Consider the following 27,001-nt stretch of genomic DNA (forward strand, 5'->3'; position numbering starts at 1 on the left):
TTTGGGCATCCTACAACACTTTTTAAAATGCTTATCCATTATGCCAGCCCCTTTGACATCTCCCTTCATAAAATACTAGCTAGCCACCACTTGTAGGGAAAAGTGGACAATTTTCATGTAAAATCCACTGGCCCTATACATTTTTTCTAATAGTTAATAATAGTAAATAACCTTAGATCATTGTTAAAGGGGCACTCCCACCCTAGACATCTTATCCCCTATCCAAAAGATAGGGGATAAGATGTCTGATCGCCGGGGTCCCGCCGCTGGGGACCCCCGCAATATTGCATGTGGCACCCACCTGTTTCTTGTCCAGAAGCGCTGGAGGGTCTGGGTCCCGACTACGGGAACGGAAGTCCGTGATGTCAGGACTCCACCCCCGTGTGATGTCACGCCCCCTCCTATAGACTTGCATTGAGGGGATGGGGTGTGACATCACATGGGGCAGAGTCCTGACGTCACGGACTTCCGTTCCCGTAGTCGCGACCCAGACCCTCCAGTGCTTCCGGACAAGAAACAGGTGCGTGCCGCATGCAATATTGCGGGGTTACCCAGCGGAGGGACCCCCACGATCAGACATATTATCCCCTATCCTTTGGATAGGGGATACGATTTCTAGGGTGGGAGTACCCCTTTAAGCCATGCTCATATACAGAAAAAAAATGTCCAATTATTATTTTTAGAAAAATAATAATAATAATGGACAATTGTTTCATGTAATCAGGTGAAAAAAGTCTCTAAATAAAATATAGTCGTTTTTTGTGAAACGGTGAAAGAACATGGCCTTAAAGTGTACCTGTCTTTAACAAAAACTTTTGATATAATGTAGATAATCCTATTATAAGTATATTTGTAATATACATTGATTTAAAAAAAAATATATGGATATTTTTGGGTGAAAAAATGTTTTTCCTGCAGCTAGTGCCTGTGTGTCTCAATGAGGAGACCAAATACAGGAAGTGGGGGCAAGTCAAGCAGGGCTCTGTGCAGGCTCCTGGCTTGTCAATCATCCTGATGTATGAGCCGGGAGCATGTCATAGAGCCTCATTACACAGAGCCCTGCTTGTCCACCCTCACTTCCTGTATGTGGACTCTTCACAGAGACACACAAACAAAATAGCTACAGGGACACAAATATACAAATTTGTTTAACCAATGTATATTTCAAATATACATATAATGGTATTATCTGCATTATATGAAAAGTTTTTGTTAAGGACAGGTACACTTTAAAGCACCAAAGTAATTGTATTATGAACCCAAATGTATTTTCAGTTGGTGTTTTTCCTCACTCCCAACTATAGGGTCACATCATAATAATATACCAGAAACCTTGGGCTTTACCTTGACATAACAATATTTCATCAAAGACCAGAATAGTAAGAAACAAATTCTATAGACATGTTATAGTAACACAAAAAAAAGTAAATTCAGCACAAAGTCTCCAAACTGTATAAAACAACTTCATCAAACTTTATTGTTAATTTTTTTTTTACAATTACATTTAAGAAAGATCTCTATATTTCATATAATTATATGTAAATAGGTTCATAAGAAAAAAAAATACACAATTTAAAGCAAAAAGCAGAACAGTTTTTAAAAAAAGTCACAATATATACATGAATGAGTGCAATTAACTTTCACACATTATACATAATAATCCCATTCGTAAAATAAATTAATATGCATACATTTTAATTGAAAAAAAAATAACACAAGGTAAATTGGCACACAGAACATTTGCAACTATCATAAGATCTTAATTAAGCATCCATTACTTTATATAAATGATGGTTTACAACGGCCCATTATATTACTGACAGGTTCAATTTGTATTTCCAGTAATGCTTAGCAAATACAAGTTCACAAAGCAATATTTTCAATTCAGTGTACTGCTAACATCATGCAGCTATCATAGGCAAGAAAGAAGATGGAATTATCTATTTGATTATCCTTTAGAGCTCTACTCACAATAGCAACACTCAGAACCATGAAGAACCAACTTTGCATGATGACTTTTATGGAAACATTTCTTTTTTTTTTACAAATTTTTTTTACTATACAGTATTTCATAACAGTAGTACATTCATTTTCTCAATCAACTTGAATGGATTTAGGAGTTAATGAAAACCAAATTGCGGACTGATCTATGGAAACAAAATCATTGAAGCACTGTCTCTAGCGACCATGACTATGAAATTAGACCTGTGTTTTGGTGTAGATGGCATGAAAATGTTGATGTCTTGGGAGGGTAGAGAGAAGCAAGTGGTCGTGCCACATCATTTTTTAACAGTGGACAAACCCAGCTTCAATTATTATAATGCATATTCATTGCACCAAAAAGTCCAAAAAATGGTTGTATTGTGATAGGGATTCAACATCCCTTGTTGCTCAAACATGTCGAAAGCTTTGATTGCACCAGGGTTATAAGCAGGGAAAGGCTCACTACCCACTTGTCAATCAAATCCAACCTTTTCATTATAGAAGTCTGTGCAGGGAGTGAAGCATAATGCTATGCACTTTGCACTTTATAGCAAGCGATCATAGCTAATTTTAGGAGAGAGAACTGGTATGATCAAAACTTTTGACATGTGTGGGCAACATGTCAAAAATGTTTTTTTTTTTTTAATGATAGTATCCCTTCAAAAGAAAAAGAGTCTACTTTCTATGAGAAAAGGCACCACTCTTATCTATGGGCTAAGTCTGAAATTTAAAGGTGTACTCCGGTGCTTATACATCTTATCAGATGCCAGATAGGGGGGACCCCTGTGATCTTGCACACAGCACACAGTTAAAATCAGTCCCCGGAGCACATTCGCTTCGGGTCTGATTATTGGCAATCACTGGGGCCAGAGCATGGTGACATCATGGCTCCACCCCCGTGTGATGCCATGCCCCAACCCCTCAATGCAGGCCTATGGGAGGGGGTGTGACAGCTGCCATGCCCCCTCCCATGGGCTTGCATTGAAGGGGCGGAGCATGACGTCACATGGGGGTGGATCAGTGACATCACCATGCTCCGGCCCCCGTGATCGGCAGTAATCAGACCCAGTGCGAATGTGCTCCGGGGACTGATTTTAACAGGGTCCTGCGTGCAAGATTACGGGGGTCCCCAGCGGCGGGACCCCCGCGATCTGGCATCTTATCCCTTATCCTTTGGACAGGGGATAAGATGTCTAAGTGCTGGAGTACCCCTTTAAGGTCAGTAATAAGGCTGAGCTGCATAGCCATATATAGTCCATGTTCAGCCAGCAAATTATGGGAGTAAAGGCTTCACAAATGATGCAGCAATTGTTCATGAGGCCCTGTCTGAACAATCATCAAACCGTGTAAAGGCTCTTTAAATGAGGACTGATCAACAAGACCGGCGCTTGTATCCTGGCAGCCAACAGCCCATGTAAAAGGGTCCTATCACATAGTGGTGCGGGGGAAATAAGACATGCTGTTGGCTATTTAGGTAAAAAATGACTGAACAAGTAAAATCACACAGACAGAATTCTTCTTCAATCCCTCAATGTCTATTCAGAATTCAGAAATGTGCAGTGCAACCTCAGTGGAATAATTGGCAGAGAAACTACCATTCATTTTTAAAGTGACAAAGGTGGCAGAACCAATTTAGATCTCAAAGCGCTTAAACAATTGCCTGAATTCCACATATAAAGCTATTTTTTTAAAGAAGTCAGTGTTCACTTTATTAAGTTAATAACTTTTTTTGTATAAATTATTGAACATCTAAAACCTTTCAAAGGCAAAAATGTAATTGCATAAATGAGAAATATTCACACATAATTGGTGTAAACTTTTTGTAAAGGGATGTACATAAGAATATTACTTAGTGTTAGTCTTTTTGATATATATATATATATATATATATATTATATTTTGATATATATATATATATATATATATATATATATATATATATATATTTATTTATTATTATTATACGGAATAGTGTAGCATTTGTTTTTGATTACTAAATTGCTTTACTAATAACACGGATTTCATGACTTCAAACTAGTTTTCTAAAATTGATAAACTATATTGCATATATCAATGTTATTTATTGATTTATTTATTTTTTAAAGGGCAGATACAAACATTTTCTAAACGTGAACTAAACGGAATACTTAACTTTTCAGAAGCCTAGAGAGAACAATTGCACTTTAAAACTGAAATTTGTTCTAGTTATTAGATATATTTTTGTTTGTTTTTAAACCAGTTGTCTGTTCCATATGTACACAATTCACAATTGAAAGAAAATGTGATTATTTTTGCTATAACCTACATAGTTTAGGGTTGCATGGGGATTATTGTCAGCGTGAGATATTGAGGCCATAGTATAAAAGCTATTTAATCAACATTTGTGGTGCTCATAAATCCTCAGCTTTGTTGGTTGCTGCTATGTTTGTGGTGTCTCCTGGATCTAGCCATCAGTCAGACGGAAATGTCATCAGAACTATTAACATTTAGTTTACGTTAGGAATGCATATGCAAATTGACTATAAAATAAGCTTCAATACATCAAGCCTCTGGCTGTGCACAATGGGAAGAGGAGATAACTAATATTTATAGTCAGTGACTAATATAGCGGTATCAGTTAAAGTAAGGCAAGGTAAGTAAGTATGTAGTGTGGAATCACAAGTACTGTTGGCATGTTAGCTGCTACATATGCATGCATACAGTATATAGTATAAGGATACAATATATTATCTGAACTCCAAAAGTCATCTATGTTGTATAAAATGTGTCTTTATTGTGATTCTTTGATTTATTTATAACATACGGGAATTTGAAAAGTCAAAGAGGAAATTTGCTGCTTGAAGAACACTAAAAATCTCTAAATAACCAACATTTATAGTATATATGTAGTTATGCCATATAGACTGTTAGGACAGACTTAGCTAATACAATGGGATCATCTATTGGAAAGCAGGGATTATCCCTGAAAACTGTGGATGCTATTGATGTCCATTGATTTCATCAGACATCATATCATAGATCATTTTATAAAATAAAATGTTATAATGAGCTTCTAGCACAGAGGACCTACAGTCAGAGCTATACACACTGAACAAACTGTATACAGGTCAATACCATGCAAACCCCTTGGCACATGGTTTTAAAGCTAGTGTATGGTATGTCATATAAATGCTACCCCTATTTTGTGGTGGTTGGGGTTGAAAAGCTAACTTCAGTTATGGGTCTATAGCCAATGGGGGAGATTTATCAAATCCTGCATAGAGGAAAAGTTGACCAGTTGCCTATAGCAACCAATCAGATTGCTTCTTTCATTTTTCACAGGCCTTTTCAAAAATTAAAGAAGCAATCTGATTGGTTGTTATGGGCAACTTAGCAACTTTTCCGCTTGACAGGTTTTGATAAATCTCCCCCAATTGCTACATCATTGTGTCCTCTGACCTTAATACAACAAAAATGAATAGAGGAAACTCTATTGAGCTACTCAACATAAAGGCTGACTTCAACCGCTTCAAGGACTTTTGTATAAACAAAAATGTCCATTTAACATTACAGATTCCATGTAGCACTCATGGTACAATTTTAGTTCTACGTTTTCTTTAAGATACATTTATTATGTTTTTCAATGAATAGTACAAATGGTTGCAACGATTATTAGATTTGGAACAACCATATAGATTTACTTAATATTTTCTAGTTGGGGACCTAGGTAATACTTAAACACATACACTCTGTAGAGAAGTTGAGCTAAATGGGATTCTAATATATAGTTTTCTATTAATGATAATACAGTATAGTGTTCAATACCGTTTGATTTATAATAACAACCCATGATATCACATAGGTCTTTCTCTACTATGTATCCAAACACACAATACTAGCATATTACACACAACCAGGCACAATCTATGGGTCTATATATGTCTAATTGTTCTGGATTATAGATTACGCATGTGATAAATACAGTAATATTTTCCAGATGGCAAATCAGTTTCAAATAACACAAAGTTTAAGGTATGTTTTCATTATGTTCTATAGACACACATATATGGTTAGGTTAAACTTTGAACATTTTTCATTTCTTTAAGGAGCCACCTGATATAAATTTACTTTTTTGCACAGATTTATTCTTAATATAAGAGTTATAAAGCTTTTGTATACTGTAATATCTTGTTTTTCCACTCCTTTGCCAGATAAATTATCCACATATTGCTTATATAACCAAAATGATGCTTTTCATTGTATAATTAAGTTATGTAAATATCAAATAGAAGTTTCAATTTCACAAAGTTTACAAGACCTCTGCTTGCTTTTTGTTTACATCCAGAAGTTGAAAAAGTGTCCTAATAAAGTTAAATTGAGATGGGTGCTCACTGAGTCGCTCTGACTTGGCCTTGATCAGGACATGTTTTCAGCCTGTGAATATAAACAAGAATATATACATATATAAAAATGATTATCATTTGTTATGGAATGTCATCTATCTTTTCCTACATTGCTAGTATAATCATATTTGCATTACTTTTTGATGTTTATTGGCATGATACATTAGAAAAAATTATATTGTTTATGGTTTTATAAAGCATGTAAACCTGATAAGTCATTTTACATGCCATATGTTTTTCGGAATACAATGCCCATGTGGGAGTAGACTGGGCCTTTGTGAACCTCCAATTTCAATGAAATGTTGTCATTTAGTCTGCCCTTAAATTATTTCCATTTTCTATCTATCTTAGGGTATTTATTAAAATAAAGAAAGAAAGAAAAACAATGACATGCTCCAATGCATTCCGTGTGACCACCATACACACAGCGTGGTTATTGCACCAATGTGGGGTTCTATAAACACTTAACTAACATGAGCACTTAAAGAGGGGTTTCCAACTAGCAAAGTTATGGATAGAGTATATATATCTAATCATTGGGGGGTCTTACTGCTGGGGCCCCCTATGATCTCACGAACGGACACCTGAGTCTCATAAAGAATGAATGGAGCAATGATACCATGCGCATCCCACTACTCCATTCCAACAGGAGACTCTGCTCTGCCTAGAGGTCGCCCCCCCCCCCCTGAATTCAATTGTTATCCCCTATCATGTGGCCAAATACAGTAAAACCTTTTTGAAAAAAACATCCAAAGCTGCATTGATAAATGTTTTCTATGGGGGCAGTCCTCTCAAAGAGGTGGTCTTTTGGGGAGATTTCACTGTTTTGATATCATTGTCAGCTCTATGCTACTTTCCACATTTGTTTTCTATGGGGGTTAGGGGAATAAGCTGTTACCAAACTTTCCTGGCAGATATGTATCCCCGATGATTTATTTTAGCCAGGAGACGCCCATCTTCATTATATCATAAATGATTCTATTGAAACCAGCTGTTAGAGTGACTTTTATAAAATTAAAGGGGTACTTCACAGCCCCAGTGTTCGAAACATTTTCTTCCAAAGGCTTGGATCCTCAAGCCATGCCCCCTCAATGTAAGTCTTTGGGAGGGGGCATGACATATGCCACACCCCCTCCCATAGACTTGCATTGAGGGTGTGTGGTGTGACTTCACGAGGGGCGTGGCCTTGATGTCACGACCCCTGCTGCCCACACCCAGCGTTCTTAATGAATGCCAGAGGCGGAAACCCCATGATCAGACATATTATCCGCTATCCTTTGAATGTCTAGGGGCAGAGTACCACTTTAAGTCATAGAAGTGGGCATTTTCCAACATAGATAGATAGATAGATAATAGAGCTATTCTGTTGATCAGGGGTCTCAAACTCCCGGAATGACATTTTGCGGCCCGCACCAGGGATGTGTAATCTGTATCACCCGACACCCCGGACATACAGTTTCGGGAGCCGAGCAGGTGATTCCTTCAGGCATTTAGGAGGCCGGAGGAAGCACTAAGCCAATGCGAAACAACGGCTGCTGTCGCCTTCTTGTACCCCTCCCCATTGTGTCCCTCCCCGGCATGTACTGTCTATTTATGTGAGTATGTAATAAAGAAGAAATCAGAAGAGCTGGTGAGTTGCCGACTACTTTCTTTATATCTTCATGCAACAATCCTTGTGTCTTGAACTTTGTCAAAGAACCACCTACTTCAAATCCAGCACCTTCATCATCCACCGATATACCATTGCCGTTAACCAGATCGAGCAGTGCCGACCATCTCCATTGTTTCTACCTTCAGGCATTTAGCCCTGCTTCGGGCAAGCAGTGTTAAATGCTGGAAGACTTCACACAAGACTTGATGGGGATCTCCGTCCCCTGTGTGTGGGTGTCTGGCCGGTCTTATCTGCATCTGTGGTGCCACAATACACCCCCCTGTCTTAATCTGCGTCTGCGATCAAAACCTCCCCTGCCCTGTCCAATAGAGCCCATTACCTTCACTTACATCCCCCCCCCCATCTCCAGTCGGCCGGCCCGAATCTGATGAGGGAAGTCGCGCATGTGACGTCCCTCCACAGTCCGTGCAGGAGGCCGTCAGTGACGTCACTCGTCAGGCCGCCGCAGGAGGGGAGAAGCGCTGCACAGGACAGGGTATGTGGGGAACATGCTGCTGCTTAATGTGGGGAATCTAAGCTACCTAATGTGGGTAATCTATACTATCTGATATGGGGAATCTATGCTACCTAACGTGGGCAAACAATACTACATAATGTGGGAAATCTATGCTACCTAATGTGGGGAAACTATGCTACCTAATGTGAAAAAAACTGCTACCTAATGTGGGAAACCTATGCTACCTAATGTGGGGAAACTATGCTACCTAATGTGGTGAAACTATGCTACCTAATGTGGGGAATTGCTACCTTCCTAATGTGGGGAAACTGCTGCCTACCTAATGCCCCCCCCCCCCCCCAGCAGTAGCACCCCCATCATCCATCAGCTCATGCTATTACCATAGGGGGGGTAGGGGTAATGGGAGGGTGTTGCTGGTGGATGATGGGGGTGCTAATGCTGGTGGGGGGTATTGCTGGTGGATGATGAGGGGCGCATGATGGGGACATTATATGTGAGGGGCGCATGATGGGGGCATTATATGTGAGGGAGGGGCGCATGTGGCCCGACCTCACCCAGCCACTACCTCCAGTGGCCCCTAGATGATTTGAGTTTGAGACCCCTGCTGTAGATATAGTACATCACCCCAACAACAATGAATACAATATCCCACAATTCTCTTAAACTATTGTTTATGAGCATCATTATGAATTTTCTAAGATGTAATCCAGTCATCTAGTGTGATAAGTTAATGAAAATCGCCATCTCATTTCCTTAAAGCAAATGACCTAAAAATACAAGACGAGTCAAGGTCTGAAGAACAAGATGTGGTTAATAGTGACATAAGTGACTGTGACAGATTAAGCCACAAATTGGATTCAGCCTGACTTTCACACACTTCCTCCGTACGACATGTATGTACAAATAGCAATAGCAGTTGCCAATAAGTCTGATGTTTCACAGCGCCAGTTGAAAATCCATACAGACATATACCCGAAGGTACATTTTTGTCATACTTCATTAATCCTTTCAATCTTTAGCATGTATTGAATAGCTCCATGATAATTCTTGATTGTTGTAGGAAGCATACTGAAAGACTTGACTCTCCTGAAGGCATAATCTTACTACAGGAAATCTGTTAAACTTGTCTCTTGACTGTCTGCATGGATCAAATTTGCTACTTACAATCCTAACCAGTAGCACCTCTGTCAGTACAAATTATCGTTAACATCTAGAACAGATATGTAAATTAAAGAGCCTGTAAAAACGAACTTGATACATGGTTTTCTGTACCATTTGCCAATTCACTGTCTTTTATGGCTTATCCTTTAATTGATCTAATTGTATTGCTAAGCTGTCACTAATGTACCCCTAAGACTTGCTTTACTGCCACACTGTGTCACTGTAACACAGGCAGGTGGCTCCTTGTGGCATCTTAGCCCTAACCTTTGCTTTTAGCTCCTGGTCTATACCCATGTCACTCTTCCTGGCTGCCACCGAAATGCTGCTTCCTTTGTTGCAATTCCTTCTTTGGCCTCTAAGGCATGCATGTGCCAGTTCTTGCAAACTTAAAGGGCCAGTGCACATTTACCTAATTCTTCCCATATCTATCATAGCTCATCTACACCTGTATTAGATAGCTCCACCCACTATCTCCTGCCTAAGCATTGTTGGTTCCTAGTGCTGTTAGCGAAGGTGTGCTATTCTCATTCCGTTATCCTCTGTATCTAAACCTCTGTCTGTTTCTCGGGCTCTGATACTGCCTGATCCTTTCTGTACCACAATAACTCTCCAGTTGCTGACCTAAATCTGTGCCACCTTACTTGACCATCTGCCTGTTCTAGACCATACCTCAGAGCAAGGCCCAAAGCCAAACTGGTTGGTATCACAGCAGGTCTACACCCATTGCCTCTAACAGTCCCAACAATAACAGGTAAAGTACCTACTGACAAATATATTGTTTTTGTGAACTGGTATACATGTGGATATAAATCATATATGTTAAAGGGGTATTCCAGGAAAAAACTAAACTTTTTTTTTTTATATCAACTGGCTCCAGAAAGTTAAAAAGATTTGTTAATTACTTCTGTTAAAAAGTCCTAATTCTTCCAGTAGTCATCAGCTGCTAAAGTTGAGTTGTTCTTTTTTTTTCTGACAACAGTGCTCTCTGCTGACACATCTGCTTGTCTCAGGAACTGTCTGAAGCATTGGAGGTTTGCTATGGGGATTTTCTCCTATTTTGGACAGTTTCTGAGACAAGCAGAGGTGTAAGCAGAGAGCACTGTTGTCAGACAGAAAAGAACAACTCAACTTCAGCAGCTGATAACTACTGGAAGGATTAAGATTTTTTAATAGAAATAATTTACAAATCTGTCTAACTTTCTGGAGCTAGTAGATATATATATATATATATATATATATATATATATATATATATATATATATATAAGTTTTTTCCTGGAATACCCCTTTAAGTATTTACCTTCACCTGCACCATTTGTAACATCTAGACACATACAACTACACTTCTCAAAAAAATAAAGGGATCACTTAAACAACACAATGTAGCTCCAAGTCAATCACACTTCTGTGAAATCACACTGTCCACTCAGGAAACAACACTGATTGACAATCAATTTCACATGCTGTTGTGCAAATGGAACAGACAACAGGTGGGAATAGTAGGCATTTAGCAAGACACCCCCAATAAATGAAGTGGTTCTCCACATGGTGACCACAGACCATTTCTCAGTTCCTATGCTTCTCTGATGTTTTGGTCACTTTTGAATGCTGATCGTGCTTTCGCTCTAGTGGTAGCATGAGACGGAGTTTACAACCCACACAAGTGGCTCAGGTAGAGCAGCTCATCAAGGATGGCACATCAATGCAAGCTGTGGCAAGAAGGTTTGCTGTGTCTGCCAGCGTAGTGTCCAGAGCATGGAGGGGCTACCAGGAGACGGGCCAGTACATCAGGAGACGTGGAGGAGGCATAGGAGGGCAACAACCCAGCAGCAGGACCGCTACCTCCGCCTTTGTGCAAGGAGGAGCATTGGCAGAGTCCTGCAAAATGACCTCCAGCAGGCCACAAATGTGCATGTGTCCACTCAAATGGTCGGAAACAGGCTCCATGAAAGTGGTTTGAGAGCCCGACACCCACAGGTGGGGATTGTGCTTGCAGCCCAACACCATGCAGGACATTTGGCATTTGTCAGAGAACACCAAGATTGGCAAATTCACACTGGCGCCCTGTGCTCTTCACAGATGAAAGCAGGTTCACAAGTAGCACATGTGAGAGACATGACAGAGTCGGGAGATGCTGCGGATAACGTTCTGCTGCCTGCAACATCCTCCAGTATGACCAGTTTGGTGGTGGGTCAATAATGGTGTGGGGTGGTATTTCTTTGGGGGAGTTCCACAGCCCTCCATGTGCTTGCCAGAGATAGCCTGACTGCTATAAGGTACCGAGATCCTCAGACCCCTTGTAAGACCATATGCTGGTGCGGTTGGCCCTGGGTTCCTCCTAATGCAAGACAATGCTAGATCTCATGTGGCTGGATTGTGTCAGCAGTTCCTGCAAGAAGAAGGCATTGATGCTATGGACTTGCCCGCCCTTTCCCCAGACCTGAATATGAATGAGCACATCAGGGCATCATGTCTGACTCCAGGTCTGGGAGGATATCCGCCACCTCATCAGGAGCATACCCAGGCATTGTAGGGAGGTCATACAGGCATGTGGAGGCCACACACACTACTGAGCCTCATTTTGACTTGTTTTAAGGACATTACATAAAGTTGGATCAGCCTGTAGTGCGGTTTTCCACTTTGATTTTGAGTGTGACTCCATATCCAGACCTCCATGGGTTGATAAATTTGATTTCCACTGATAATTTTTGTGTGATTTTTCTGTCAGCACATCCAACTATGTAAAGACGAAAGTATTTTATACGATTAGTTCATTCATTCAGATCTAGGATGTGTTATCTTAGTGTTCCCTTTATTTTTTGAGCAGTGTATATACATTTTCATATATCTGCTACAGAGTACCATAAATTATTATTTTTTTTTTTCTACTACAAATATGTTCTATCTCAAGTTATTGCTAAACTGAACACATTATCACATAGTGTTAGTACAGGTTTTCTCATGATTTGGTGATATGTTTTCAGAAGATGTATGTGCTGGGTTTGTCTTTGTGCAGAAGCCTAGTGATTGCTATGTAAATGAAGCCTTCTGAGTGTTCTGACAGCACATCATGATATTACATTAAATTGGTTTAATAAGAAACTGGAATTTTTAACAAAATTAAAGGAAAGGTAAGACACATTTATACATGGTTGAATTGAAAAGTGCAGCAGTTAAACTTTTCAATATAGTTGGCACTGCAGTATCTTGCTGAAACATATGCTTGCCCATTAAAGTATAAAAGCATATGTCAGTTTAGTGACTATGCCACCAACAGTTTAAAGTGTACCTGTCAGATCCCACACAAAAAAATAACAAAAAAATTAAAAAAATAAAATAAAAAATATTAATAATAAAAAAATAATATATATATATATATATATATATATATATATATATATATATATATTGTATATGTGTTACTATTTATGATAAAATGAACTCTTTTCATAAGATCAAAGTGTTAGAAATCCTCTCAAGGGAAAAGGGGAATGTACCTCCTTGTGGTGGTGGGAGGTGATTGGTGGATCTGCTCATGCAGCCTTGTCCATTGATCATTTCTTGTCCATGACTCATGGACAAGCCTGATGCTGCTGCAGGACTTGCTAGTGTCCTAGTAGGTATGGGGACTCCTAGTGGTGGGATTTTCAGGGGCCATTTTCTTCATTAAATATAAAAAAAATATAAACAACCATATTACAAAAGGTCTTTCATATTCATCAGTAACAACAAATAAAACGTTGCCCATTTAAGTGATACAGAAAATCTATTGAAAAATGCAATACTCAAATAAACTGAAACCAAAACATGAGTGATGTGCTGCCTGTAAAAATGCACACATAGTTGTATTTTCAATTTGATATTTTTAATCTGTATTTTTAATGCTAGTTGTTTTTTTTTTTGTTTTTTTTTAGCTAACATGAGTTTTTGTACACATTTATTTATATGTTTATTTGTACTTATTTTTATATATATATATATATATATATATATATATATATATATTTATTTGTATGTATTTGTTTGTACATTTATTTATTTGTCTTTCTGTCGTCATGCACATGCAGTTTTGTCTAAAAATAAAAAAACTAAATAACAAAAATAATCTCATGAATTAACCATTGGCTACGATTTTCCAGTTTGCACAGCTAAACAGTATTTACCATGGTAAGCGAAACAGAATTTCCACATTCAGACGCGTTACCATTAGGTGCACAGAATCAGGGCACAGCACATTGCCAACTTCCTATTTCCTTCTCATAAACAAGACAAGCCCAAGGGAAATTGTGCAGATTAATTAACTGTAGTAGGTTATACACAAGGGGCTGAGTCACCATGGGGAACAAGAAGCTGTATCCGATTTCTGCTGGATGATTTGGGATTTATGCTTCATGGACATGATCTTCGCTTCAGAGTGGCTGAGAGTCAGACGGCATTTCCCAGGAAAATTAAGCATTAACTTTTTACACTAGGATTAACAGAAAGCCAAGCATATATCAAAAGACATGGATGAAAGGGTAACATGAGCGAATGCCGAGCAGATGGACCGAGTGGTGTTTCCTGTAATTAATCTGTATGGATTTATATAGTAAGGTGCGAACTGCAAGGATGTGCAATGTGCCCCCATAACAAGCAGATGTGAGGTTCCATTTCCCTGGGTGCATGACATGCTGCAGAGTTCCTAATTTATGGGATCATATGCATTAAATCATGTGATGTTTATATGATCTTACAAGTCCCATAATGCTCTTCACATGAATAAACCATATATATATATATATATATATATATACACACAAACACACACATATATATATATATATATATATATATATATATATATATATATATGTGTGTGTGTGTGTGTGTGTGTGTGTGTGTTATGTTATTTGGCACATAGCCTCTGGTTATGCATTCTGCTTTCCCAAACTGCAAGATCTGAGTAATATCTAGATAAACGTGTGATGCGGACCATCCACTGATGTATTTCCTTAATTTTTTCAGTAATACTTGATACATGACCCCTTAAAGGGGTACTCCACTGGCCAGCATTTGAAACACTTAGTTCCCTATACTGTGTGTGCGTTTTGGGGGTCAGATACGATGTCAGGCCATGCCCCTTCAATGCAAGTTTATGGGAGGGGCGTGGCATTGAGTACCCCTTTAAATAGTGTGCAAGAAGACAGATTTGAGTTTGTATTATATATGCCTCATTATTGAAAAATCTACATTTATAGGATAATATAAAACAATGTTTCCCAACCAGTGTGCCTTTAGCTATTGCAAAAGTACAATTCCCAGCATGCCCGCTACACATGTCTGGGCATGCTGGGAGTTGTAGATTTGCAACAGATAAAGGCACACTGGTTGGGAAACGCTGATATGGACACACTGGTTGAAAAACACTGATATGTGCTGAATTTTTCCATATACAGTATGGCCCAGATTTATCAAAGAATGTCTATGGTAGAGCTAGCGTGCATCTTATTTATCAAGAAGGTGCAGCAGGATGATGAATTTTGCGCAGCTGTGGTGGGAAAAGCTCTACCACATACACTTTTTCTAGACACTTGTGAGGGAGGGAAGTAGACACTTTCCCGGGTCCTGAATTTGGCAGGTTAGGTGTTTTTACTTACTTTCACAGAGCTGCCTGGACATTTTTACTTGCATTTTAGACACTACAATCAAATTTGATTGTGGTGTCTAAGGGGTTAAAGCATTAGAGGATCCTCATTCCTAGACCACCAGGACCACCTAGGACCACCCAGCTATGAGCCGCGCTCAGCTCCTGAGCACGTGTCATAGAAGGGGAGTGGAGCGCTGTTGTCCACAAGGGGTTAAACTTTGACTTGTGTAAGGTAGAAATTATTCTCATGCCTACTGGTAGGTGGTGTAGCTTTGCGCCTAAATAAGTACCTTGTGGAATTGTGAGTTTAAAAATGCCCCCCCCCCCCCCACCCCCCTCCAATTTAATAATGGAGTGAGTTGTGGCACAAAATACAGGAGTAAAGTAAATCAGCCAAGAGGTGGTATACACATCTGGAAAGTTTCTAACAGAGTACCAACAAGATGTGCCAAGTCACACAGAATGCACCACACCAATGCATGCATAACTGCTGGCTGCTTGGCCTAGTTTCAAGCTGACTAAATTATAGACAGTAAGGGCTCATTCACACTACGAAATCTCTGCCTGGATTCTGTCTGGAGCGGGTGCTGGGAAAACAAGCCGCTCAGAAATGTGCATTCTCAATAGATGGCAATGCATTTTTAAGCGGATTCCGCCAAAAGAATAAACAGGATCATTCTTTCAGTGGAGTCCGGGGTCAGGAATTTCCATGGCGGAACATTTGCCTTAGAAATTCCATGGGGTAAATGGTGCTTCAAAATCCCATTGAGAACAATAGGAGGCTGTTGCACTGTATTTTTCAAGCTAAATTACATTTAATATATGGATTCACAATGAAACCACACTCCACTTTCTGCTAAGGAAGCAATTTAATAAAGGGGTATTCCAGGATTTTTTTTTTTTTTGACTATGCTACAGGGGCTGTAAAGTTAGTGTAGTTCATAATATAGTGTCTGTACCTGTGTGTGATGGCTTTCTCACAATTCTTCTGTGATTTTCACTCCAACATTTATTTTTACCAGCATACAAAATTACTGTTGTCTCAGATTTTTCCCAGGTTGCAATGCGGCCAAGACCTGACTCACTAGTCAGCTGATGAAAGGGAGCCTGTCTGCTTCAATGGGTGGAGGGATCGCTGGGTGGGAGAGAGATCAATCTGCAACTAATGCAACATCTGTAGGCACCCTGATTGAAAACCACAGGTCTTTTGAATGGATGCAGCTCATTTATTTTTTAATGGGTGGGGTGGCTTATGTGTGGGAGGGAGGAAAATGGAATTGTGGGATTTGTAGTAAAGAAAAGTCAAACAGGAAATACAATTTCACAAAAAGCTAGCCACAGTGTTATGGTAATCTCATGACATAGCCATTTAGCCCCAAGACAAGCGCAGATCCTTCCTAAGCATGTCCATTACTGTCTGCCAGGTACATACTAAAATCACCTTATGGTGGATAAACCCTTTAAGATCGGCATCTCATATGCACAAACCTCTTGCACTGTCTATTGTTTCATACTATGGAATCTGTCTGCAGCATCAAAAGAATGAACTTGTTTATTCTTTCAGCGGAGTCCAGAATTTGACTTTCCATTGCAGAATGTTCCACCACAGAAATTCAGCAGTGTGCATGGTACAGACAAATCTCATTGAAGACAATGGAAGGCTGCTGCACCGGAACAGAATTTTCGTAAATTCTGTGCTGTTATTGTACCCTTCGAAAAAGTAGGATTACATTTCTATCATAACTTATGCTAATTTTTGGTAAGAGTTACATCAAATCCACTTACCCCACAAGACCACGCCCTTCTAATAAGCCAAACCCACAGAGCAAAAAGTTGCACATTGAGTTCAGCCTTTATAAATTCCCACCTGAAGTGTTTTAAAGGGGTACTCGGAGCCGGAGACCGTGATCGTGACGTCACGGCCACGCCCCTCGTGACCTCACATCACACCCCCTCCATTCATGTCTATGGGAGGGGCGTGTCAGTTGATACGCCTCCTCCCATAGACATGAATGGAGGGGCGTGGTGTGATGTCACGAGGGGGCATGGTCGTGACATCACAATCCCTGCCGCAGGAACTCGGCATTTGTTTAGAACACCGGGTGCTGTGGGAGATCGTGGGGGCCCCCAGCAGCGGGACCCCTGCGATAAGACATCTTTGGATAGAGATTAGATGTCTAGCAGCGGAGTACCCCGTTAAAGCATTAAAAAAGTGGTGTATGGGATCTTCACTAAAACTTCTTGTGCCACAGGAATCAATTCCTCTGCATGTTGCATAAAATACATAAGAATGTTATAATATGGTATTTATTGCATCAGTTATTGCGCGGATATACAAAGACTTGATCATAATGCTGGAAAAAAGTTGCTAAAATAAAAATAAGTAAATAGAAATCTTGCAAGTCCTTTCTAGGTAAAAAGGTTTGTTATTAAATGTATACTGTAAAAACAATAGCCGGAATTATGATATCCAGTGTATTTATTACTAAAAAGGGCTTAATCCTAATCTATAGTAAATCTGTACTGCAACATGTTTTATAAAAGTCTGTGGCTGAGAAAAGCTGGATAGGCGGGGGTTAATTAGCTGATGTGTGGAGTGGGAAGGCGCAGAGAGTGAAGAGACTCCTGGGGGTGCTAATCATAAGTCCAAAAATATTGTATACAACAAATGGTAGAAAGAAGAAGATTGCACTCACCGGTCGGAGGTAAAAACGTTTTCTTTATTGGATGCTTGCTAAAATATGCTGAGATGGGGGTAGAGAGATGCGGTCAGCATAAGCTGACTGACCGGCTGCTGACCGCATCTCTCTACCCCCACCTCAGCATGTTTTAGCAAGCATCCAATGAAGAAAACGTTTTTACCTACTACGGGTGAGTGCAATCTTCTTCTTTCTACCATTTGTTGTTTTATAAAAGTCATGGCTTCCAGTATTTCACCTATTGTAACTATGTATACCTTTGGGCGCACAGCATGACACCATGTTCAGGTATTACTATTATCATGTTCTAATAACCCACTTTCTTTTATTCATCTATTCCTATTCCTTTTCTCATTTGCAGTAAAGCTGGAAGCAGGCGCTTTTGTGTCTATAAAGTTACTACAGCTCATACTCTAATCAGATTTATGGTGTTGATCTGGCACACTGTCTCCTTATCCTTATTTCATTGTCCTCATTCAATATTGGATTTTCTATTTATTTGAGAAGTTAGAAATATGAGAGAATATCATAACTGGTCTGCAGTACCTGTATTAGACAAAAAGGCTCCAAATAACAATAAACATTTTTTTAACTATAAAACAGCATAATGGTTATTGAGGCTCAACGGCATTCTGTAGAACCGAATCCATCACCCATGCTTTCTGCTGTCTTCAAATTGAGTTTGTAATGCAGCTGCTTTGCTATATTCCGTGTCAAACATTAAGTCATCTGGAATGATGACTGCAAATTCTCTTTCCTCTGTAACCGTGTCAGTGTAACATTAATCCTCAGCATCTCTCTTAGATTTCTCTAGGCCCATGTGGGTCATCTAACACTTTGTGGCACAGAACTGCGGGCAGAACACTCCAAACAACCCTACTAATCTACCTAATTCATTAATCATACATTTACCCAGAGGAATGTCAACTTTTTTTCTTCATAGAACCTTGTGCTGTTTATATGAAGTACACATTTCCTTCAAGACCGTGTCTTTTATAACTAATGAATATCTTAAATAGAACACTTTCGAAGAGAAATCCCTGGCGTTTTACATAGTTAACCTGTCCTTATCCTGCATATGCTCTGGTTACCATATATCTCAGCCAACTATCCATCAGCCATTCCAAAGTCGAGTCAATTGACCTTGAGACTTACATCAGTTTAGAAAATCAATCATTTTTATGGTAGAATTATAAAAAATAAAAAAAAATGAACCACCTTAAATGGTGCAGCATTTTTAGAAATTGTACATATTGCAGTGTGTGAAAGGTCTGCCCACGAATAAGACATGGATCAGATTTATAGATATAGGTAAAATGGTGTGCAGCTCACTGTTAGTTATGACTGTATGATGTTCTTTTTGCTGAAATTAATGAATATCTCCTATATTCTAGGAAGTTAGTGGCTTAAAAGATGAACAGAAAATAAGATGAGTGATATTTATTGTCTAAATAGATGGCAAGAAACACTGTTATTTTAACTACCAAATTATCAGAGCCAACACAGGTTTAGAATAAGCCTAGGCAACCTTTGGTAATGATGCTTTGAACTACATCTCTCATGATGCTTTGGCAACATTTTAGCTGTAAGAGCATCATGGGAGATAAGGTCTAAAACATCTGCCATGCCAAAGCTTGCCTATGCCTGGTTTAGAGCATGCCATACAGATTGCAAAATACCCGGTGAAATGTGCTTGGTGTTTACATGGTGATGTTGGTGACCATACTTTTTAAACGCTATGACCAATTGTAGTAGTCAACATGGTAATATTCTTAGAAAACTTTTTTTTTCTGTCTAAGTCCTCACTGATGACACCTGTCTCGGGAAACGCCCAGTTTAGAAGCAAATCCCCATAGCAAACCTCTTCTAAACTGGGCGTTTCCTGAGACAGGTGTCATCAAAGAGCACTTAGACAGAAAAGAAGAAAAGAACCTTAACTTCAGAAGCTCATAAGTACTGAAAGGATTAAGATTTTTTAATAGAAGTAATTTACAAATCTGTTTAACTTTCTGGAGCCAGTTGATGTATATAAAAAAAGTTTTTTCCTGGAATACCCCTTTAACCTCTTAAGGACCCATGACGTATGCGTACGTCATGAGTCCCGGTCCTGCGATATAACGCGGGGTCACACGGTGACCCCGCATTATATCGCGGCGGGCCCGGCGTCATAGTGAAGCTGGGACCCGCCTCTAATAGCGCGCGGCACTGATCGCGGCTAAAAACAAAAGTAAAAGTGCCCGGCTAGCTCAGGGAGCTGTTCGGGATCGCCGCGGTATAATCGCGGCATCCCGAACAGCTGTAGCACAGGAGGAGGTCTTCTTACCTTCTCCTGTGCTGTCCGATCGCCGAATGAATGCTTCAAGCCTGAGATCGAGGCTTGAGCATTCAATCGCCGAAAACACTGATTGATCCATTCCTATGGAGATGGATCAATCAGTGTAAAAGATCAGTACATGCAATGTTATAGCCCCTTATGGGAGCTATAATGTTGCATAAGAAAAGTGTAAAAAAATCATTAACCCTTTCAATTATCCCTTCCCCTAATAAAAGTTTGAATCACCCGGCATTTCCAAAAATAAAAAAAACATTTTGTAAATAATAATAAAAATAAACATATGTGGTATCGCCGCGTGCGGAAATGTCCGAATTATGAAAATATACCGCTTTTTAAACCGCTCGTTCAATGGCGTACGCGCAAAAAAATTCCAAAGTCCAAAATAGCGCATTTTTGATAACTTTTTATACCACAAAAAAGTGAATAAAAAGTGATCAAAAAGTCTGATCAGAACAAAAATGGTACCGCTAAAAACTTCAGATGACGGCGCAAAAAATGAGTCCTCAAAGCGCCCTGAACACAGAAAAATAAAGTTATAGGGGTCAAAAGAAACGTATAAATTTTCCTACATGTATTCATGTTTTTTTTCGGAAGTGATACAAATTCAAACCTATACAAGTAGGGTATAATTTTAACCGTAACGACCTACGGAATAAAGATAAGGTATCATTTTTGACAAAAAATGTAATGCGTAAAAACAGAAGCCCCCAAAACTTACAAAATAATGTTTTTTCATCAATTTTGTCGCACATTGATTTTTTTTCCCGTTTCACCGTAGATTTTTGGGTAAAATTACTAATGTCATTACAAAGTAGAATTAGTGACGCAAAAATTAAGCCATTATATATCATTTTAGGTGAAAATTTTTAAGAGTTATGATTTTTTAAAGTTAAGGAGGAAAAATTGAAAATGAAAAAACGGAAAAAGCCCGGGTCCTTAAGGGGTTAATGTAAAAATTAAAGGGAACCTGTCATGTTGACAATTCAGACTGTAATCTATAGGAGGAGCGGAACAGATTGATAGATAGTTTTGTGGGAAACATTTCAGAAGAACTTGTCAATTAATCATGTAAATCTTTGCTTATTTTGGGCTAAATAGTCAAGTAGTCGGTCCCACTCAGGGATTGACAGCTCTCTTTATAGTAACACTTATATACAAATAACTGCCAGTCGCAAAGTAGCACCACCCACATGACTACTTAGCCCAGAATGAGCAGATTGTAAAGCATCAATAATTTACTACTTAACCTAGAAACTCCCACAAAACTTTATTAATATATATCTGCGCAGCTCCTCCTGCTTTGTAACACGATTCTTTGAGTCTGTTGTTGTGTTGTGAGTTTGCAGATGTCAGTGTGCAGGGAAAGAAGTTATGACATCTCCTATTGTGAATAGCCTGATCTCATCTTATCTATGTACCGGTGTCACCTTTCATTGTAATCCATGCTGCGATGATAAGGAGACTGATGGAAAGCAGTAACAGGAAAAATCAACTTTTTATTAGGCTTAGTTGCCAGATGGAAAACTTTTCAGGATTATAATATAAACAGCAAAATAGAAACTTAGAAAAAAAAACATCCCAAAAACTTTATTTAAAGACAGATTGCCTTTAACAATCAATAGATCAAGCAGAAAAGCACATCATGGAACCCTACCCTAATGCTTCTTGCAGTCAGATATAGCCTAACAAGTTTTCCATAGGTTAAGGTATTAGAAGCTGCAAAACTTTATATTATTAGGTGAGAGGTCAGAACTACATGTACCAGAGGTGGGACCCCCAACTATCAGACATAAAATATAAAACATCCTGCATCCGGAAAATAATAGGAAAACATTTATAACTCTTTCTGGTAAACTGTCCCGATAAAGATGTTTTCTATCAAATCCCCAGCTAAGTTTTTGTAAACTTACTGAAACCCTCCATGTCCTCATTAAGAAAAGCATTTTTAATTAGTAATTAATAAAAAGAACAATTTCAATATGTAATTATTCCCACTTGAAAATAATAATCCTATAAAAGATCTTTTTCTATTACCTATTTGTGGTTACCAAGTGACCTCTTGCAGCACTGAACCACTGACTAATTAGCCGCACAAGTATCTGTGTTAAGTGACATGCTAAACAACACGCTGTAATGAGAGCAATAAACCCTTTCTGCATGGTAACCAAGCTCCACAGGAAGATACAAAGTGGTGACAAATGTACAAGAAAAAGCCATACTTCAATTTGTAATGTTCTAATGAAAGGCAAAAGAATAGACAAAAAAAAAAAAAAACAGCTTTCTGTATTAATTGAAAACTAATTATATTACTAAGGGTATAGCTATCCATTTACTTTCAGTCAAATTTTTTGTAATGATCACATGACCACCAGTACTGAACTTGTGACGCAGTCATACCACGATTTTACCTAATCAAAAGCTGTCATTTCCCCTCTTTATGCACAGCTAATAACAATAATCATAATAATTGTATAGGCCAAAAGACCAAAAAAATACAATACTTTGTGTTTATTGGAGCACTCAAAAAGCAGAAATGGAACATAAATTACTTTTTAATTCTAAAAATGAACTTTCAAAGCTATGCTGTAATTGAGAGTTTTATTCTTTCTAGTAAAAAGCAGAATATAAGGTTATAGTAATCATCAATACTTTGCCATACAATGTCCTGGCCTATTCCATTCAGAGGGGATCTGGTGTGAAAAGAAAAAACTAGACAAAGGTGGTGCTTATTTTATGTTACAATGAGGTCTTTTATTACATCAAATCACACATTGTATATTGTATATATTACTATATGAAAAATACTTCTACAATTAATTTCTGTCTTCCCCTCATGGCTCCTCACTATGTGGGGACCCTCCATGCCCAACCTATCCCCTCCCCCATCCACATTCAAATAGTTGTCCCTGACTCATCTTCCTCTCCAGCCATTACACCAATGCCTCCCCCTGAGCCAGTCACTACATTTTTTACCCATTCAGTCCAGAATACAGTACAAAATCCTCAGTCTCACACACAAAGCCCTCCACAATGCTGCACCTCCCTACATCTCATCTCTGTCTACCATCCTATACATTCTCTCCGCTCTGCTAATGATCTCACACTAACATCTTCTATAATTCGAACCTCTCAGTCCCGACTCCAAGACTTTGCTCATGCTGCACCAGTTCTCTGGAATGTGACACCTCGATCCCTCAGACTCAACCACAACATTCACATTTCCTAAAGACATATCTCTTCAAGCAGGCCTATAATATCCCCTAATTGGCTTCCACTGCTACCACTTTGCCACTTTTGAGACCTCTGGATCTTGGAAATATCAAAAGCTTCATATTTGACAGTCTCCCGCCTACTCTCTATGCACTTTAGACATTTGGAGGTTAGCTAGTGACTTGTTCACTCTCCTGTAGGTAACCTTTCCTATTTATAAAATATGGCTGGACCATTGTATCAAGAACTTTATGCCTTCTGTCTCAACCTCATTCCTTGTAGTCTGTAAGTTCTCGCGAGCAGGGCCCTCACTCCTCCTGTTTGAATAGTTAGTGTGTAATTTTGTTATGTCTGATACTTGTCTTTATTTGTACCCCAAAATTGTAAAGTACTGCGGAATCTGTTGGTGCTATATGAATAAAATTTATTATTATAACTTTGTAAGATGGCAAAACCCTATTGAATGACTTGGCATTAGACAACATGCACAATGGTCCCAAAATGTTTTAATGTAATGTCCTTTAATCTGAAACCTACTGCCCTGGACATCACACGATTGGCAGGACACCAACAGCAGACAGGGTACCTCTCAACTATCTTACCATACCATAACCAAAATTGCTCCCAATCATCAATAAAGTGATTTAGGGAGCAGAAGTATAATAACCTCTTAACAACCGACGACATTTAAATGTTTGGCTATAAATTTTTCATCCTCTACGTCTAAGAGACTTAACAATTTTTTTTTTTTTTTTCATCAACAGAGTCATTTTAGAGCTTGTCTTTTGTAAGGTCATTTGTACTTGGTAATGACACCTTACCATAAAATATACAATGCTATTGTATTGAACTGATTTATTGGCAATATGCTAGCACAGTCTGCCTATGGTAAGCTGTAAAATCACATTTGTCATTTCATGTACCTCTTTGTGATCTCTTTGCAGGTAGCTGGTCCAACCCTGTTAATCATCAGTGATGCAATATTCTATTGCTTACATTCTGACAGTGACATCTTAACATTTAGAAAAGTTGTCAATAGAGATTGCTCTGTGACAGCTATTAGCAGTGGCCCTTAGCTCCTGAAAGAAGCCTGAAGCCATTGGGTATGGTTGTGCTCTAGTTTAAAGCCTGCTACATGGGGTACTCCAGCATTAAAAAACTTTATTCCTTTCCCACAAGTAATCATGCTGCATGGAAAGCGGGGTTGGCGCTCCATATATTCTCTATGGAAGCGCCAGAGATACTCGTGTACAGAACTTTTGTAACTCTGGTTTGGGATATGTTTTTAACCCCTTAAGGACTCAGCGTTTGTAAGTTTTTGCATTTTAGTTATTTCTTCCTTACCTTTTAAAAATCATAACCATAATTTTCCACCTAAAAATCCACATGATGGCTTATTATTTGCACCACCAATTCTACTTTACAGTGACATCAGTAATTTTACCCAAAAATCCACAGCAAAACAGAAAAAAAAAATAATTCTACGACAAAATTTAAGAAAATAAATTTCAATTTGTAATTTTGGGGGCTTCCATTTCTGCGCAGTGCATGTTTTGGTAAAAATGACCCCTTATCATTATTCTGTAGGTCCATATGGTTAAAATGGTACTCTACTTATATAGGTTTTATTTTGTCGTACTTCTGGAAAAAATCATAACTACATGCAGGAAAATGAAGTAGTTTAAAAATGTCCTCTTCTGACCCCTATAACTTTTTTACTTTTCCGCATATGGGGATGTATGAGGGCAAATTTTTTGCGCCGTGATCTGAAGTTTTTATCAGTATCATATTTGTTTTGATCAAACTTTTTGATAGCTTTTTATAAATGTTTTAATGGTTTAACAATTTTTTTAAATTCGCTATTTTGGACTTTGGATTTTTTTATGTGTATGCCATTGACCATGCGGTTTAATTAACAATATTTTTTATGGTTTGAACATTTACGCACGTGACAATACCACATATGTTTAGATTTATTTTATTTACATATTTTTTTTAATGGGAAAAGGAGGGTGATTCTGACTTTTATTAGGGAAGGGGTTAAATCCCATTTATTTAAACTTTTTTTCACTTTTTTTTTAAAGTTATAGCCCCCCATAGGGGGCTATAATATTGCACACACTGATTTCCTACACTGATCACTGACATTGAATTAACATAGCATTGATCAGTGTTATCGTTGCTCAACTGCTCCTGCCTGGATCTCAGGCACGGAGCAGTCATTCGGCAATCAGACACACAGGAGGCAGGTAGACATCTTCCTGGTGTGATGCAAGCTTTTCGGGATGCCACAATTTCATCACGGCGGTCCCAAACAGCCTGACTGAGCTGCGGGGATTCTTTCGGTTTCACTTCAGACACGGCGGTCAACTTTGAAGGGTTAATACTGGGCATTACCGCGATCGGTCCTGGTCATTGATGGCCGCCGGGACAACCTGATATGACATGGGGTCACCGCGTGACCCCGCGTTAAATCGTGGGAGCCAGCGCAAGACATAAATATATGCCCTGCGTCGTTAAATGCTGGAGTACCCCTTCCAGGACAAAAATCTATGACATGGGCCATTAAGGAGTTAAAGGAACACTTCCAGCAACACTGATATACTTTGATATCAGTAATTCAGGACCTAAAGGGGGGTGATATCTGTCAAAGAACTCCACACAAGTAGTATTTCTCAGAATAGAAAACATTATGCTTTAACGTCTTCATTGTCTTCTGTAGGCATTGTGGTCATTGTTCAACAAATGTTATTCAGCAAGAATTATTTTCCTACCACAGACTCTCACTTTGTCAGTCACTCCACCTTAATTATCATTGTGCCTATGGCCAAATAGAGAGATTGAAGAGAATAAATGTGTGCTGAGACTGACATCTAAATGCTCAGGAGTAAGCAAAACTCCCCTTTTATTGTAGAAATCTGCCACTTCAATTTATAGTATTCTGGTTTAACAGCAGAGTTGTTGCAACTTTCCAGACTGTTTGAAGTCTAGTCTAGTGAGCAGAGTGCTGGTGGACACAAATGCTCAGTCATTCCAAATACTCCTTAGTCTCCATAAAGTAAATTTATGTTCACTACAGAACACCCAATAGAAATAGCTTTTTATCATGCTTATCAGGGAAGGACTAGAGTCTATACAGTAGCATGTCATTATTACTGAAGATATCCCTTTAGGGGAGTAGAAAGGGTCTATATTTTCAGTTGGCAGAGGGAGAATAAGACTTATTTCCCCAGAGTCTGTCCTTAGCAGCATACAATAGCAACAGTGCACATGAAAGTAAAAAAAAATATTTTTTTATACTAGAAAATTTTAAAAACTATTAATAAAATGTTATGATTTTTGGTAAGAAAATGAATTGATTCATAAGTAACCTTTATAACCTCTGGATGCAGCCTTGTGTAAATGAATGGTCTTATATATAGGCTGTGGGTGGCTAAAATATTTAGCATTTTGAACAGATTTGCATCTTTGAAAGT

At 38.7% G+C, this 27,001-nt stretch overlaps 1 protein-coding gene across 1 annotated transcript in view; it reads right to left on the reverse strand.

Moving 5' to 3' along the window:
- Positions 1 to 3,954: 3,954 nt before the first annotated feature.
- The window catches only part of PCDH9 (protocadherin 9), an 89,681-nt gene continuing 66,634 nt past the window's right edge, over positions 3,955 to 27,001 (reverse strand). Inside the window, exon 3 of the mRNA XM_056555490.1 lies at positions 3,955 to 6,396. Coding sequence (XP_056411465.1) covers positions 6,379 to 6,396 — 18 coding nt within the window. The 3' untranslated portion in view covers positions 3,955 to 6,378. The remainder of the gene's footprint in view (positions 6,397 to 27,001) is intronic.

This window comes from Hyla sarda, chromosome 2 (genome assembly GCF_029499605.1).
Source record: "Hyla sarda isolate aHylSar1 chromosome 2, aHylSar1.hap1, whole genome shotgun sequence".
NCBI classification, from domain to species: Eukaryota; Metazoa; Chordata; class Amphibia; order Anura; family Hylidae; genus Hyla; species Hyla sarda.